This window comes from Chlorocebus sabaeus, chromosome 19 (assembly GCF_047675955.1).
Source record: "Chlorocebus sabaeus isolate Y175 chromosome 19, mChlSab1.0.hap1, whole genome shotgun sequence".
Taxonomy (NCBI): Eukaryota; Metazoa; Chordata; class Mammalia; order Primates; family Cercopithecidae; genus Chlorocebus; species Chlorocebus sabaeus.
In genome coordinates this window covers 30,599,599-30,613,117 of record NC_132922.1, presented here as the reverse complement: position 1 = coordinate 30,613,117, position 13,519 = coordinate 30,599,599, and the positions used below count along the sequence as shown (strand labels likewise).

General features: G+C 48.9%; 1 protein-coding gene across 8 annotated transcripts in view; it reads left to right on the top strand.

Moving 5' to 3' along the window:
* MED15 (mediator complex subunit 15) overlaps nucleotides 1-13,519 on the top strand; it is an 84,706-nt gene that overhangs the window by 40,886 nt on the left and 30,301 nt on the right. For 5 of the 8 annotated variants that reach the window (XM_037994760.2, XM_007974976.3, XM_007974980.3 and 2 more), the window contains exons 3-5: nucleotides 7,137-7,188; nucleotides 8,842-8,871; nucleotides 10,643-10,855. In XM_037994760.2, coding sequence (XP_037850688.1) covers nucleotides 7,137-7,188; nucleotides 8,842-8,871; nucleotides 10,643-10,855 — 295 coding nt within the window. The remainder of the gene's footprint in view (nucleotides 1-7,136; nucleotides 7,189-8,841; nucleotides 8,872-10,642; nucleotides 10,856-13,519) is intronic. The other 3 variants (XM_073006986.1, XM_073006985.1, XM_073006984.1) reach the window with 1 other exon arrangement.

The window sequence follows — 13,519 nt, the reverse complement described above, 5'->3', positions numbered from 1 at the left end:
TCATTATGGAGTTACAAAGCCACTGCTACGTTTTTAGGCACCCCACTCCTGGTAACAAAATTTATGTTTCCAGTGGCTGCTATAACAAGTTACTACAAACTTGGTGGCTTAAAAGAACAGAAATTTAGGCTGGACGTGGTGGCTCACATCTATAATCCCAGCACTTTGGGAGGCCAAGGCGGGCAGATCACGAGGTCAGGAGATCGTGCCCATCCTGGCTAACACGGTGAAACCCCATCTCTACTAAAAATACAAAACAACTAGCTGGGGGTGGTGGCAGGCGCCTGGAGTCCCAGCTACCCGGGAGGCTGAGGCAGGAGAATGGCTGAACCCGGGAGGTGGAGTTTGCAGTGAGCCGAGATCGAGCCACTGCACTCCAGCCTGGGTGACAGAGTGAGACTCCGTCTGGAAAAAAAAAAAAAAAATTTAATCTCACAGTTTTCAAGGCCAGAAACTCAAAGTCAGTTACCATGGGTAAAAATCACAGTGGCAGCAGGGAGGCAATAGGAGAGGAACCTGTTTCTTGCATCTTTTAGCTTTTGGTCACTGCTGGTACTCCTTGGCTTGTGGCTGTATCACTCCAGTCTTCAAGTCCAGCATCACAAGGTAAATAAATTCTCTCTGTATTCCATCTTCACATCGCCTTCTTTGTGTGTGTGAACTTTCCTTCTGCCTCCCTTGTAGGAGGATACATGCAATTGTACTTAGGCCCCACCTACATAATCCAGGATAGCCTTCCATCTCAAGATCTTTAACTTAATCGCATCTGCAAAGACCCTTTTCTCAAATAAGGCAGCATTGACAAGTTCCAGGGAATAGGACCTGATTTAAGGACTATTATTTAGCCTGCCACAGATAGAAAGTTGATTAGTGATTGCCAAGCGTGCTGTAGGAGAAATGGAGTTTTCATTTGGAGTGATGAAAATGTTCCAAAATTAGGCCGGGCACGGTGGCCCACACCTGTAATGCCAACACTTTGGAGACCGAGGCCAGCGGTCACTTGAGGCCAGGAGTTTGAGACCAGCCTGGACAATATGGTGAAATCCTGCCTCTACTAAAAATGCAAAAATCAGTTGGGGATGATGGCACATACTTGTAGTCCTAGCTACTAGGGAGGGTGAGGCAGGAGAATCACTTGAACCCAGGAAGTGGAGGTTGCAGTGAGCTAAGATGGCGCCACTGCACTCCAGCCTGGGTGACAGAGTGAGACTCCGCCTCAAAAAAAAAAAAAAAGAAAGAAAGAAAATGCTCTAAAATTGATTTTGGTAATGCTGCAGAACTCTGAATGTAGTACCAAAAACCATTGAATGGCATGTTGTAAATGGGTATCTCAGCCAGCCTGTACGTATATTTTTAATGGAATGAGTGAAAATGATGGATAACAGATCTGTTTTTCCTTCGTGGCCAGGTCAGGGCTGTGTGATTTCCTTGGGTGGGGGGCACTGCTAGGGCTGCCTCATCCCTGTTTGGTTTCTGATGGCATGTCCTGTGGGCTGGGGCCAAGGTCCCATGGGGCTACGGATACTATCATGGAAGCACTCTTTCAGGAATTTGATGGTATTTTAAAATCTATTAGGAAAACTCTGAGACATGAAAGCACAGAGGTGTCATATTCCTCTAACCCGGAGTCAGCAGTTGCTGTGGTTTAGTGACTTTTCCCTTGGCTGTCTCTGTGTCTCTCCTGAAGTGTGGAGGGCACATCCCCACCCTCAGGGTTGTATCTCTGCTGAGCGTCTCCACACCGGCCTGTGCTAGGGCCCCGCCTGACAATCACATGGAGTCACTATTGTCATCAATGGGAAGGCCTCTTTCAAGTTCCAATGCTTTTTTCGTAATAGTTGGCTTCTTTGAATCAGGACCCAAACGAGGGTCTTTTTTCCCTTCGGGCCCCTCCCAGCCTGGTGAAGGAGCAGCCCAGCTGCCCTGCAGCCCTCCCCATGGGCTCTGATGTCTCCTAAGCTCCTGATTCATCTTGCCTGCCCCCTCCTTCTTATACTGGGTGCTAAATCGAAGAGCAGAGAGGATGCCGTGGTCTTTTAGCAAAAATATTTCCGAAGTATTGCCTTAATTTGTATTTCTGGGCATCTTGATATTCCCATAAGACCACAGTTTGGAGGTTTGGAGAACAACAACAGCTGACCCTTGTAAAGTTCCTATTATCTTTCCGATGATTTCATCATTTAATTAGGGATTGTAGACTAGTTCTGGCTTTTCTCCCACATTCATTACACGGGTTTTTTTTTTTTGTCAAGAAAGGTTTTCTTTCGTCAGCCAAGGCTAGATGATTGTTTGAAACCCTGTGTGTTCAGGACCTCCAGGAATGCTGTTTTTCTGATCTTTCCAGTCTAAGGCGTCCCCCCAAGGGCCACAGATGGCTTCTCTTTGAGCGACATTTTGAGCTCAGAGCTGTGTATCTGGGGTGTTCTGGTCCATTGCTGTCATTCATTTTGATGCTTAGATGGTCCCATCCTCATCTAGCAGGAGCTCCTGTGTCTCTTGAGGCTCTCACACAACCTGTTTAGTTTTTCTTAGTCTGCTGGCATTTAGACCCAGATTGGCTCCTCCTCTAGGGAGTGAACCCTGGGGACTTCTGCCGGTAAAGTGGCATTTTGAGCATGCTATGTGGGCGCTGCTCTGTTCATTGCTTTGGGCCTTTTAGTGAACAGAACTAAGAAAAAACATGGTTTTGAAATAACAGCAACAACAAAACCCCATAATTTTACACTAATATTTCTAATTCAAATTTAACCTTATATATAGGGTTTTTACTTCTTTCATTTTAAACATGTGTCTTTTCTGTTACTATGAATATCTTCGTTTCTAATATTATTAGCATACTTTCTTGCTTTACTTTGAAATCGTTTCAGAATAAACAGTTTATATTACCCCTGATAACAAAAGCTAGACTAAAATTTTAAGATTACCTTGAAGTTCTAATTGCCCTTAAAATGTATCCCTTTTATTGAGAATGTTTTGCTTTTTGTTTCATTTTTTTAAAAAGCTTCTCAAAAGATTTCTTTTCCCTATATGACTCTGCCACCAACTTAATATTCAGCTCATTTGTTTTAGTTTATTTGGAATGTTTAGGAATTGTACCTTTTTCTTTTGATTTGCTATACTTTTCATTTTAGAAAAATATTTCAGGTTGGCTACAGTGACTCACACCTGTAATCCCAGCACTTTTGGAGGTTGAGGACTGAGCAAAAGACAAGCCTGGCCAACATGGCAAAACCGCGTCTCTACAAAAAATACAAAAAATTGGCCAGTCGCAGTGACTCACGCCTGTAATCCCAGCACTTTGGGAGGCCAAGGCGAGCGGATCAGAAGGTCAGGAGATCGAGACCATCCTGGCTAACTCGGTGAAACCCCTGTCTCTACTAAAAAATACAAAAAATTAGCCGGGCGTGGTGGCGGGCGCCTGTAATCCCAGCTGCTTGGGAGGCTGAGACAGGAGAATAACTTGAACCTGGGAGGCGGAGCTTGCAGTGAGCTGAGATCGTGCCATTGCACTCCAGCCTGGGCCACAGAGTGAGACTCTGTCTCAAAAAAAAAAAAAAAAAATTAGCTGAGCGTGGTGGCGCTTGCATGTGGTCCCAGCTGCTCAGGAGACTGAGGTGGGAAGGCTCACTTGAGCCCATACAGCAGTGAGCTGTGATCGCACCACTGCACTGCACTCCAGCCTGGGCGACAGAGTGAGACCCCATCCCAAAAAAAAAAAAAAATATATATATATATATATATATATATATATATATATATATGAGAAATGAAATTTACAGAGTTGCCCCTGAACTCCTGGCGCAAGCAATCCTCCTACTTTACTTTATCCTTCCAAGTAGCTGGGATTACAGGATTGTGCCATTGTGCCTGGCTTTGATTTGCTTTTTTTGTTTGTTTTGAGACAGAGTTTTCGCTCTTGTTGCCCAGGCTGGAGTGCAGTGGTGTGATCTCGGCTCACTGCAACCTCTGCCTCCTGGGTTCAAGCAATTCTCCTGCCTCAGCCTCCCAAGTAGCTGGGATTACAGGCATACGCCACCATGCCTGGCTAATTTTTTTTATATTTTTAGTAGAGCTGGAGTTTCACCTTGTTGGCCAGGCTGGTCTTAAACTCCTGTCCTCAGGTGATCCTCCTATCTTGGCCTCCAAAAGTACTGGGATTACAGGTGTGAGCCACCGTGCCTGACCTGATTTGGCTTTATTTTCTCAATAGTAAAAGATTTATGTGCTTCTGAAGTGAAAACCCATAACACCGTGGGTTTAGAGAGGGCACATTTCCAGCCCAGTTCCTGATACTTGCTGGTTTGTCGGTTTTATATTTTGGTGTGTCTTTCCAGTGTTTCTCATGGCAGATTTAAGCAAATATGTGTGTTTGGGTTCCCCAGGTCTTATATAAAAGGTGTATGTCATGCAGTGTATGTGGCATGGAGCGTGTGTTTCTCTCCTTTCTTCTTCCTTGTGTTCACTCCACAATGTGTTGTGAGGCACTTGTGCAAGATTTCCACATGTCAAGCAAATGTGGAAATTCTATGAAGCTTTTAACTTTTTGTGGTGGGGTCTCACTCTGTCGCCCAAGCTGGAGTGTAGTGGAGTGTTCACAGCTCATTGCAGCATTGATCTCTCAGGCTAATGCCTCAGCCTCCCACTCTGGGACCACTGGCATGTGCCACCACACCAGGGTAATGTTTATTTGTTTGCTTGCTTGTTTGTTCGTTTTGTAGAGATGGTGTCTTACTACGTTGCCCAGGCTGGTCTTAAACTCCTGGCCTCAAGGGACCCTCCTGCCTTGACTTTCCAAAATGTTGGAATAATAGATGTGAGCCTCCACGATTGGCCTCTATGGAGCTTTTTAACGTTTCTATTTTCTTATCTGTAAACTGGATGTGTTAGTACCTGCGTCTGGGTGGTTGGGAGAAATCAAGGCGATAATGCATGTGAATTGTTAACTCCGGTGCCTGGCACCATAAAGTGCCAAGTGCTAGCTGTTACTGTCATGATGTTCATTGTTTATGGTTTGTAATACTCAGCCTCAGGTGCAACTGGACACTTATATTTTGATAGCCAGCAAGGGAGCTGGAGCAGACCAAGTGAAGATAAGGGAGGTTCCTGACTCTTTAGCCCTTTTTTCTGCAGCAGCTCTAGGGGAGTTGGTGTGCTTTGGAGCAGAAAGGAGCGTAATAATCTGTCCGTCTGGATGGGGTTGGGGGTGGATGGTGAGGAGTCAGGAGTGAAAGAACCCAGCCAGGGGGATCGGAGGCACAGTTTTGGATCCAGGCCTTTCTCTCCTGGAAAGGAGCTGTTGTGGCTGACCTATTGGGTTCGCCCCTGGATATTCCTAGATAAACCCGTGTTTGGGGGAATGTGGGAAATATCATCGCCCACAAGAAAGCTCCTTGGCTGGCAGTGTGACAGCTTCCTGTGCTTGTTTCTCACATCAGGCATCCCCTCCCTCCGCACTCCCCACTAAGCCTCCTCATGCTGGTCTGGTAGTGGAACTGGAGCGGGTTGCAGTGGCTGCCCCCTGCTGTGGGTCAGGAGTGGTGCTGGGCTCTGCAGAGTGACGATGCCTGCCCGCTGCATTCCAGGGGCTGGGCTGGCAGTGGGTCTTGCTCAGCCCTGGTTTTATGCAGAAGGGCTTTGGGGACATGGTCCTGAGCCTTGTTTAAGTGTCTTATGTCTAAGTAGAAGTATCTTGTTGCTTTTGAAACCTACTTCCCCTTGTTTTACCGTTTATGGATGTGGAGAAAACAAATTCATTTAAAGTATTGCAGACCTAAGAAATAGTCCAGGGCCTTAGGAGCTGTGAGATGTCGACCTGGCTGGCCCCGAGGCCCTTCTCCCCTCATGCCTGGCCACCTCGCTTCTGTTCCTGAGTGTCCTCAGGTTCCCACACCTCCATTGCCCCCATTCTCATACCACTGTCCTTCAGGGACTGACTGCCTGCGGGCCACATTCACATGCACATCAGCTTTCCTGTCAGGAATAATGGGGATAGCCGGAACCTCCTTGGTGCCCCCTTGTTCTGGCCGGGCCTCGCTGCTTATCCCAGCTTCTCCTCTCTTCTGGGCCTTTCCTCTTCATGTTGTCCTGTGCTAATTTCCCCGAGCCGAAAAAAAGAAACAGGGTAGAGTTTGGAAATAGATGTGGGATGATAAAAATTTCGGAAGTGTCTTTATATTTTTACCCTCACCTGAGACCACTTTTCATCATCCTTCCCTCCGCCCTGCCATCTTATGAGTGTAGTGGATGAACTCTTAGTGTCACAGTGACTCAGGAGGAAGGTTGGGTGAGCAGGGCAGGGAGCCGGGGCTTTGCCCCTTCCAGGCTTCCCTGCCAGAAGGATGGGCACTTCAGCAGAGGGCAAGGATGCTTCTCTGAAATAAGACTTTACCTCAGACATCCCTGTATTGACCACAAGACCAACTCACAGCAGTGATTTCCCTGAAACACCTGCGAGTGAGTGTCCTTGGGGCCAAAGAGGACAATGGGTGGGAGGCAGGCCCTGCCAGGCAATCCCAGAAACACAGGAGCCTGCACATAGTGGGCCTTGGCAGCCAGCGGCCTTCACCTCACCTGAGAGTGGGCTTCACCCTCTCCCTTGCTTTTGCATAAATGCAGATGAACACAGATTCTCCCGGAAAGCACAGCCAGGGGAGTGCCATCCAGATTTGCAGCAGGTACTACGTCATCAGTGAAAAGGCAGCAACAGGCTGGGCTGAGAAACGAAAGCCCTTCCGTACACATAGTGCAAAGACACAGCGGCCCACCCACGGCTGCCTCTGACAGGCCTTGTGCCCTCAGGCCAGTGTCACATCCCCTTTGTGACAAAAAGACGGCACTCAAGATGGCTCACAGCTCTCTCAGCTGAGTGCCTTTCCATCAGGGGAGAGGAGTGGCCGTTGGAGGCTCTCTGTCCCCTTCTTGTTTCTTTGTGCCTGTTATTGGCCTGCCTAGCTAAGCGCTGACGGCTCCCTTCCGAGAGGCAGATTCCAGAAGAGGCTGAGTGTCTGAGTCTGTCTGCCTTGCAGAATGGGCTTCGGGCTTCAGCTCGGCGCCAGCAGGCGAGGGGGCGGGAAGGGGGAGTCTGATGACTGCGCTTCTTCATTTGGGATTAAACTGCTTCCTGTTTTTACTTTTAGGACGAATACCTTTCTCTCGTGGCCAGGCTTATTATCCATTTTCGAGACATTCGTAAGTAAGATTTCGCATTTCTGGGTTGTTGAGATCTCTGTGAGAGGCCAGCCCTGACGCTGCCTCAGCAGAGCTTTCTGGGCAGGCCGTGGTGCCTGAGTCAGAAGGTCTGTGTCACCTCACTTCCTTTTGGGAAGTTCTTCACTGCCTTGCATTTGATTCCAGATCCCCCATCCTCCCAGAGCCTTGGCCTCAAAAATGCTGATTCTAGCATCATGGAAATGCTGTCCTCAAAGTGGTCTAAACGGGGTTGCTGTTTCACTGCTCACTTAATCTCCCTTTTCCTAGGGCTATTGTTTTTACTTCTGGGAAGTTCTGTTTACCCTGGAACAGAAACTCTCTTCCCTAAAAGTTGATTTTATTGACCCATGGAGGCCAGAGACACTTAGGCATATGTTCCCTCCAGACTGGAAGCTTCTGAGGAGGACCTCCTGAGTCTACACCCTGGCTCCCTGCTGTGTTGAGGGCCCCTGTGTTTACCTCACGTTGTGCTTCTTCTGATTCAGAGGGCCCAGTGTGGTTCTATCAACCAGGCAGTGGCCCCAGCTCTGCAGAAGTGAGTTGTCATTACATCCTAGGGCCCGGGTCTTGGTGCTTGTGTGTGTTACTTGGAAGTATGTGGACACCAAGTGTTCCTGGATGGCCACAGCCTGTGAAGGAAACTGGGGCCAGCAGCTACTCTGTGTTTTCAGCCAACAATGGCTCCTGCCCACTGCCGCTGCGTAACCACCAGAGGCAGGCTTCTCTTGACATAGGCCTGTCCTTGGAGCACGTGTTTGGCGAGTCCTATTGCTATTCCCCTGTGGGTTAGGGACAGGCAGCTGTACCTTCAGTGTCTGTTGTTAGGGCAAAGGGAGACACTGAGCACCCCAGAGCCTGTTAGGTTTTGCTTCTTTCCATACTAACTTTTTACCAGAATGGCCAGCAAGGTGAACTTCACTTTCTCTGTGGTGTTGGGAAGGCGCCGGGATGTGTAAAAGGAGAAGGAATAGCCCAGATGATCTGGCCCAGATGCGCTGGCAGACTCCCCATGTTCTGCTTTCAGGGACAGTGTCCCAACTGGTGCACACAGTCCTGTGGGGCTTATGGGGTCATGGGGAGCAGCCAAGCAGGAGGCTCAGGGCCCCATGGCTGCTACAGAAGTTCTCCACTGGGCACTGGGGTCAGCTGGACTGGCTCCCAGCTGGCCATGGACAGCCTCAGTTTCCTCATCTAGGTAACAGAGACACTGCCTCACCAGAGCAGACTGCAAAGGGAGGAAGTGTCAAGTCTCAGCACCACTCCAGCCCTGCCGTGGGTTCCTGTAGTGTTCTTGTTACTTGTTTTCTTAGCGCTGAGCTGAGACTCTGGACCTGGAAAAAAGGAAAGCCAGAGTAGGCCCAGAGTCCCCAATCCCAGAGTGCTTCAGCCTTGGGGGCAGCTCCCTAAGGCCCCAAGTTGACCCTGGAGCTACTCTGCACCCTCTGCTCCCAGGTCCCTTGTGGGGTCAGCGCTGCCAAGAGTGGAAACACTTCCCCTGGTAGCGGGCAGTACTAGGAGCTCCGTGGGGATTGAGGCTTGGGCAAATGCCTACAGAACTGACCTACCCATGGAAATATGTGGTTATATAAAACTTTGTTTACTTTGGTTTTTTTTGTTTGTGTTTTCATATAGATAACAAGAAATCTCAAGCTTCCGTCAGTGGTAAGAGTTTTCCCTTTTGAGTTAAAGTTTCTCCCAACTTTGGATTTGAGGTGACAAGAATGACATAGTGCATGTCTCATGTGCCTGGGTTAACCTGTCACTAGAGGAGAATACTTGCGGAGAGAGCTGTGGAGGGAGGAGGCTGACCAGCTGTGCCCTGACCTCTCCAGCCTTCGTCTTCCTGCAGACTATGAAGTCACATGATCCTCCCCATCCCGTTTCATACAAATGCTGCCTTTGCCCAGCAAAGAGATAAACACTCACAAAGCTATTAAGACATTATCCAAAAGTGTTGAGCTCTCTGGTAGATAATTATTATGCTGTTTTCAGTGTAATAATATGTAGCAGCATTTCTGAGAAAATGCTGTGAATTCACTTTTTTAAGTTACAAAGTTTCTTTGTAAATTTAGAAATCTGGCTGGGTGCTGTGGCTCATGCCTGTAATCCCAACACTTTGGGAGGCTGAGGCAGGCAGATCACTTGAGGTCAGGAGTTCGAGACCAGCCTGGCCAACATGGTAAAACTCCGTCTCTACTAAAAATACAAAAATTAGCCGGGTGTGGTGGCACGCATTGTAGTCCCAACTACTCGGGAGGCTGAGGCATGAGAATCGCTTGAACCTGGGAGGCGGAGGTTGTAGTGAGCTGAGATTGCACCACTGCACTCCAACCTGGGTGACAGAGTGAGACTCCATCTCAAAAAACAAAACAAAAAAAGTTTAGAAATCCATATTTTTAAATTTCAGGGTTTATCACATAAGAGGAATTCTGTCAACTCAGCCTTGGTCTCTGCTGACTAAGCTATGAGGGAAGGGGTTTAACAGATCCAGGCTGGCCAACTGCATTCTGCCATTGGGAAGGGAGTGCACTGGCCTCACAGGCTGCACACCACTGTCTGCCCTGCCCTAGACAGTAGAGCTGTACATGCCAGCTGTCTCTGCCCGTGTGGGTCTCACCTCTTAGCCAGGACAGGGATTCTGGGCCAGCTGGGCTGAGCAGCAGCAAGGGCATGTGGCCAGAACATCTGGGCCCGTTGGCATTGGAGCATGGGGTCCTGGGCACCACCCAGTTGTGTGACATGGTGGTCCTGCCAGGCCATATCTGTCTGTGGGTAGCTGTTTGCTATTAAGTCCACACTGTTGTGACAATGGCATCCTTGTCCTTTGTTGTGGCATTGCTCACTGAGCTGCTGACCTGGTGGGCTTGGCACATTTCTCCTCGGTGCTCTGTGGAGCCCTCCTCTGCACCCCTCAGCTGTTCTGGCATGGTGGCCCTGCACACAGGGGCCCAGGCTGAGTTGGACTGTGCAACAGTAGGAGTGGAGCTCTGTGTGCCTGTGGACTTGTGCCCTCCCTGGGAGAGCATCCCCTGGCCACTGTGTTTCTGCTTGCTCAGAAGGGCCCATCGTGCTTTGTGTGCTCACCCAGCAGAAGGGCTGGACAGCCAGGAGAGGTGGGGGTAGCCACCTGCCCTCAAGGCCTCAGCCCATCTTTAGTGCACCTGCAGACATCAGAGAGGTCATTTGTCCCTTAACATTAGGACCCTGGACCAGGCCAGGCTAGAGGTATGGGTCGTGCAATGACCAACACACCTGGCATCCTACCCACTCATATTTGGGAGTCTCCAGGAGCCTAGTCTCTTACTGCTTGGGGCTGTGAGGGGATTGAGCCTGAAGGTAGGAGAGATCTGTGCTCTGTGAGCCTCACACCATTTGAGCCATGGTCAGTCCATTAGTCCCTTTCCTGAGAAACTCTGCCCTTGTGTTCCCACAGATCCTATGAATGCACTCCAGAGCCTGACTGGCGGACCCGCCGCGGGAGCCGCCGGAATTGGCATGCCTCCTCGGGGCCCGGGACAGTCTCTGGGCGGGATGGGTAGCCTTGGTGCCATGGGACAGCCAATGTCCCTCTCAGGGCAGCCGCCTCCTGGGACCTCGGGGATGGCCCCTCACAGCATGGCTGTCGTGTCTACGGCAACTCCACAGAGTGAGTACCACGCTTCCTGGAGGATTTGCCACTTTCTTTGCAAACGATAACACATTTTATTCCTGTGCTTATGATGGTATCAAGAAAAGCATGGAGAAGCTCCAAATCGCTTTTTTTTTTTTTTTTTTTTTTAAATCTTTGTTGTATGTGGCTTCCAGTCTTCTTTGAGCTCCCAGAAGGGTTAAGTGATCCTGGGCCCTCCTCCTAGCCCTGGGCAGGAGGGTGGGGATGGCCGGAGACTCCAGCCAAAGGTTTGTGTTTTGTGGCTGAGATAGATACAGTGTGTTTCAGGGGGTTCTCAGCCACAAGGCAGGGCTGAGTGCCAGCACCCACAACTCCACTGTCTGCCCGACCTCTGGGCACCATCTCTTCTAGTGGTGCCCTTGCCGCTTGGTCACCCTGGGTGTGGCTTGCAGCCGTATTATCTTCTGACTTCCTTTCTGTGAAGGAGACTCTATGTCCTCTCCATACGGCTGCCCTGGTGGGGAACTGGGCTGTGATCAGGTGTTACAGGTGAACCAAAGCTGCTCTCAAGGGGAGGTAAAGAACCTCCCTCTTCTTTCCAGGACTGTCTTTTGAGATGGGGTCTCGCTCTGTGGGCCATGCTGGAGTGCAGTGGCACAATCACGGCTCACTGCAGCCTCGACATCCTGGGCTCAGGTGACCCTCACACCACAGCCTCCCAAGTAGCTGGGACTACAGGCTCACAGCACCGCACCCGGTTAATATTTTGTGTTTTATGTGGAGATGGGACTTCACCATGTTGCCCAGGCTTATCTTGAACTCCTGGGCTCAAGTGATCGCCCACCTTGGCCTCCCAAAGTGTTGGGATTACAGGCGTGAACCACCACGCCCACCCCCAGGACCTATGTTGATGTATCTTCGAGTCCCATCAACATTTCTTGGAGTGTGCTGTGCCCACTGCAAAGTGCTTTAGTGTTTTTTTCCCTTTCATATAACTTTTTATTTTTAAAATAGCTTAGGAGTCACGGGAAGTTGTGGAATAGCACAGAGAGTTCCCACTTGCCCTCTACCCAGCTCTCCCCAATAACAATATCTTACATAGAACATGGTCAAAACCAAGAAATTAATATTGAGGCAGTGTAATCACCTCAGTTAGAGACTTAACTTGGACTTCATTTTTTTTTTTTTTTTTTTTTTTTTTGAGACAGAGTTTCACTCTTGTTGCCCAGGCTAGAGTGCAGTGGCGTGATCTCAGCTCACTGCAACTTCTGCCTCCTGGGTTCAAGCAATTCTCTTGCCTCAACCTCCTGACTACCTGGGACTACCGGTGCCTGCCACCATGCCCAGCTAATTTTGTATTTTTAGTAGAGATGGGGTTTCACCATGTTGGCCAAGCTGGTCTCAAACTGCTGACCTCAAGTGATCCTCCCTCCTGAGCCTCCCAAAGTGCTGGGAATACAGGCGTGAGCCATCACGCCCAGCCAACTTCATCAGTTTTTTACACTCATTCTTGGGCTGCATATATGTGTATGTGTAGGTCTGTGAGATTTTACCACAGGTCAAATCAAGTAGCCATCACCACAATTGGCATGCAGAGCCGTTCCATTACCACCAACCAGCTCTCTTGTGTTATCTTTCAGAGATCACACCCTCCCTCCAGCCCTAAGCCCTGACATTTGCTGATCTGTCGTGTGTCTCTGTAGTTCTGTCCTTTTGTGAATGTTGTATAAATGGAATCATACCATATGTGACTTTTTGAGATTGGCTTTTTAAATTCAGTCTGAGATCTTTGAAATCCACCCAGGTTTTATCAGTAGTTCATTCCTTTTCATCACTAAGTAATATTCCATGGAACAGATTTTCCACAGTTTATTCATTCACCCATGAAGGACATTGGGTTGTTTCCTGCTTTTGGCTACTATTATGCAAACAAAGCTGCTGTGGATATCTGTGTACAGGCTTTGGTGCTTCAATGTATTTTTATCACACATCCCTCATGATAACCCTATGAAGAGGGCAGCATCACCCCCTCTGCTTTGTCCAGCTGCTAATGAGAGCTGGAGTCACACCCCAGGCCAAGAGCCGGGATCAAAGCTGCTGCCTGACACTATCCTCACGCTCCTACCCCATCCTGTGTCAGGTTTCCTATTCTTTGAGGCCATAGGCATGCTCATTTCTACCCACTCCTGCTCTGGAGTCTTCCTCCATCCCGAGCCACCTTCCCTTCTTATACCTTAATTCTCCTCTTACTTCGTGTCGTCTAACTCTCAGTACATGCTGGTTTCCTTGTCCTAGAACAATCTGCCTGGTTCTTCGTCCCAAGCTCTCATCACCTCACTCTTCTTAGCACATCAGATACGTACGCCAGCTGGGTTTAGGGAGGACCCACAGAAGTACTGGCTCAAGTTCCTTGTCATGTTCTACTCTTGTGTACTGGGTGCATTTTTTTTTTTTTTTATCATGAGCTTATATTTGATAATAAATTGTTTTTAAATGTATTTCAGTTTAGAATGCTCACATGAGTTGCCTTGTTATCCCACTCCAGAGACTTTGTCTTAAACCAGTTTTGTCAGAAGTTCAGTGGTGAAGCTTGATATCCTGCCCTTGCCCTCCCCAGTATGCCCTTGGCCCACATCCTGTTTTTAGCTTCCAAGGGGCCTGGTCTTCTGTGTGTGGCACTAGTTGAAAGTTACAGTGGGT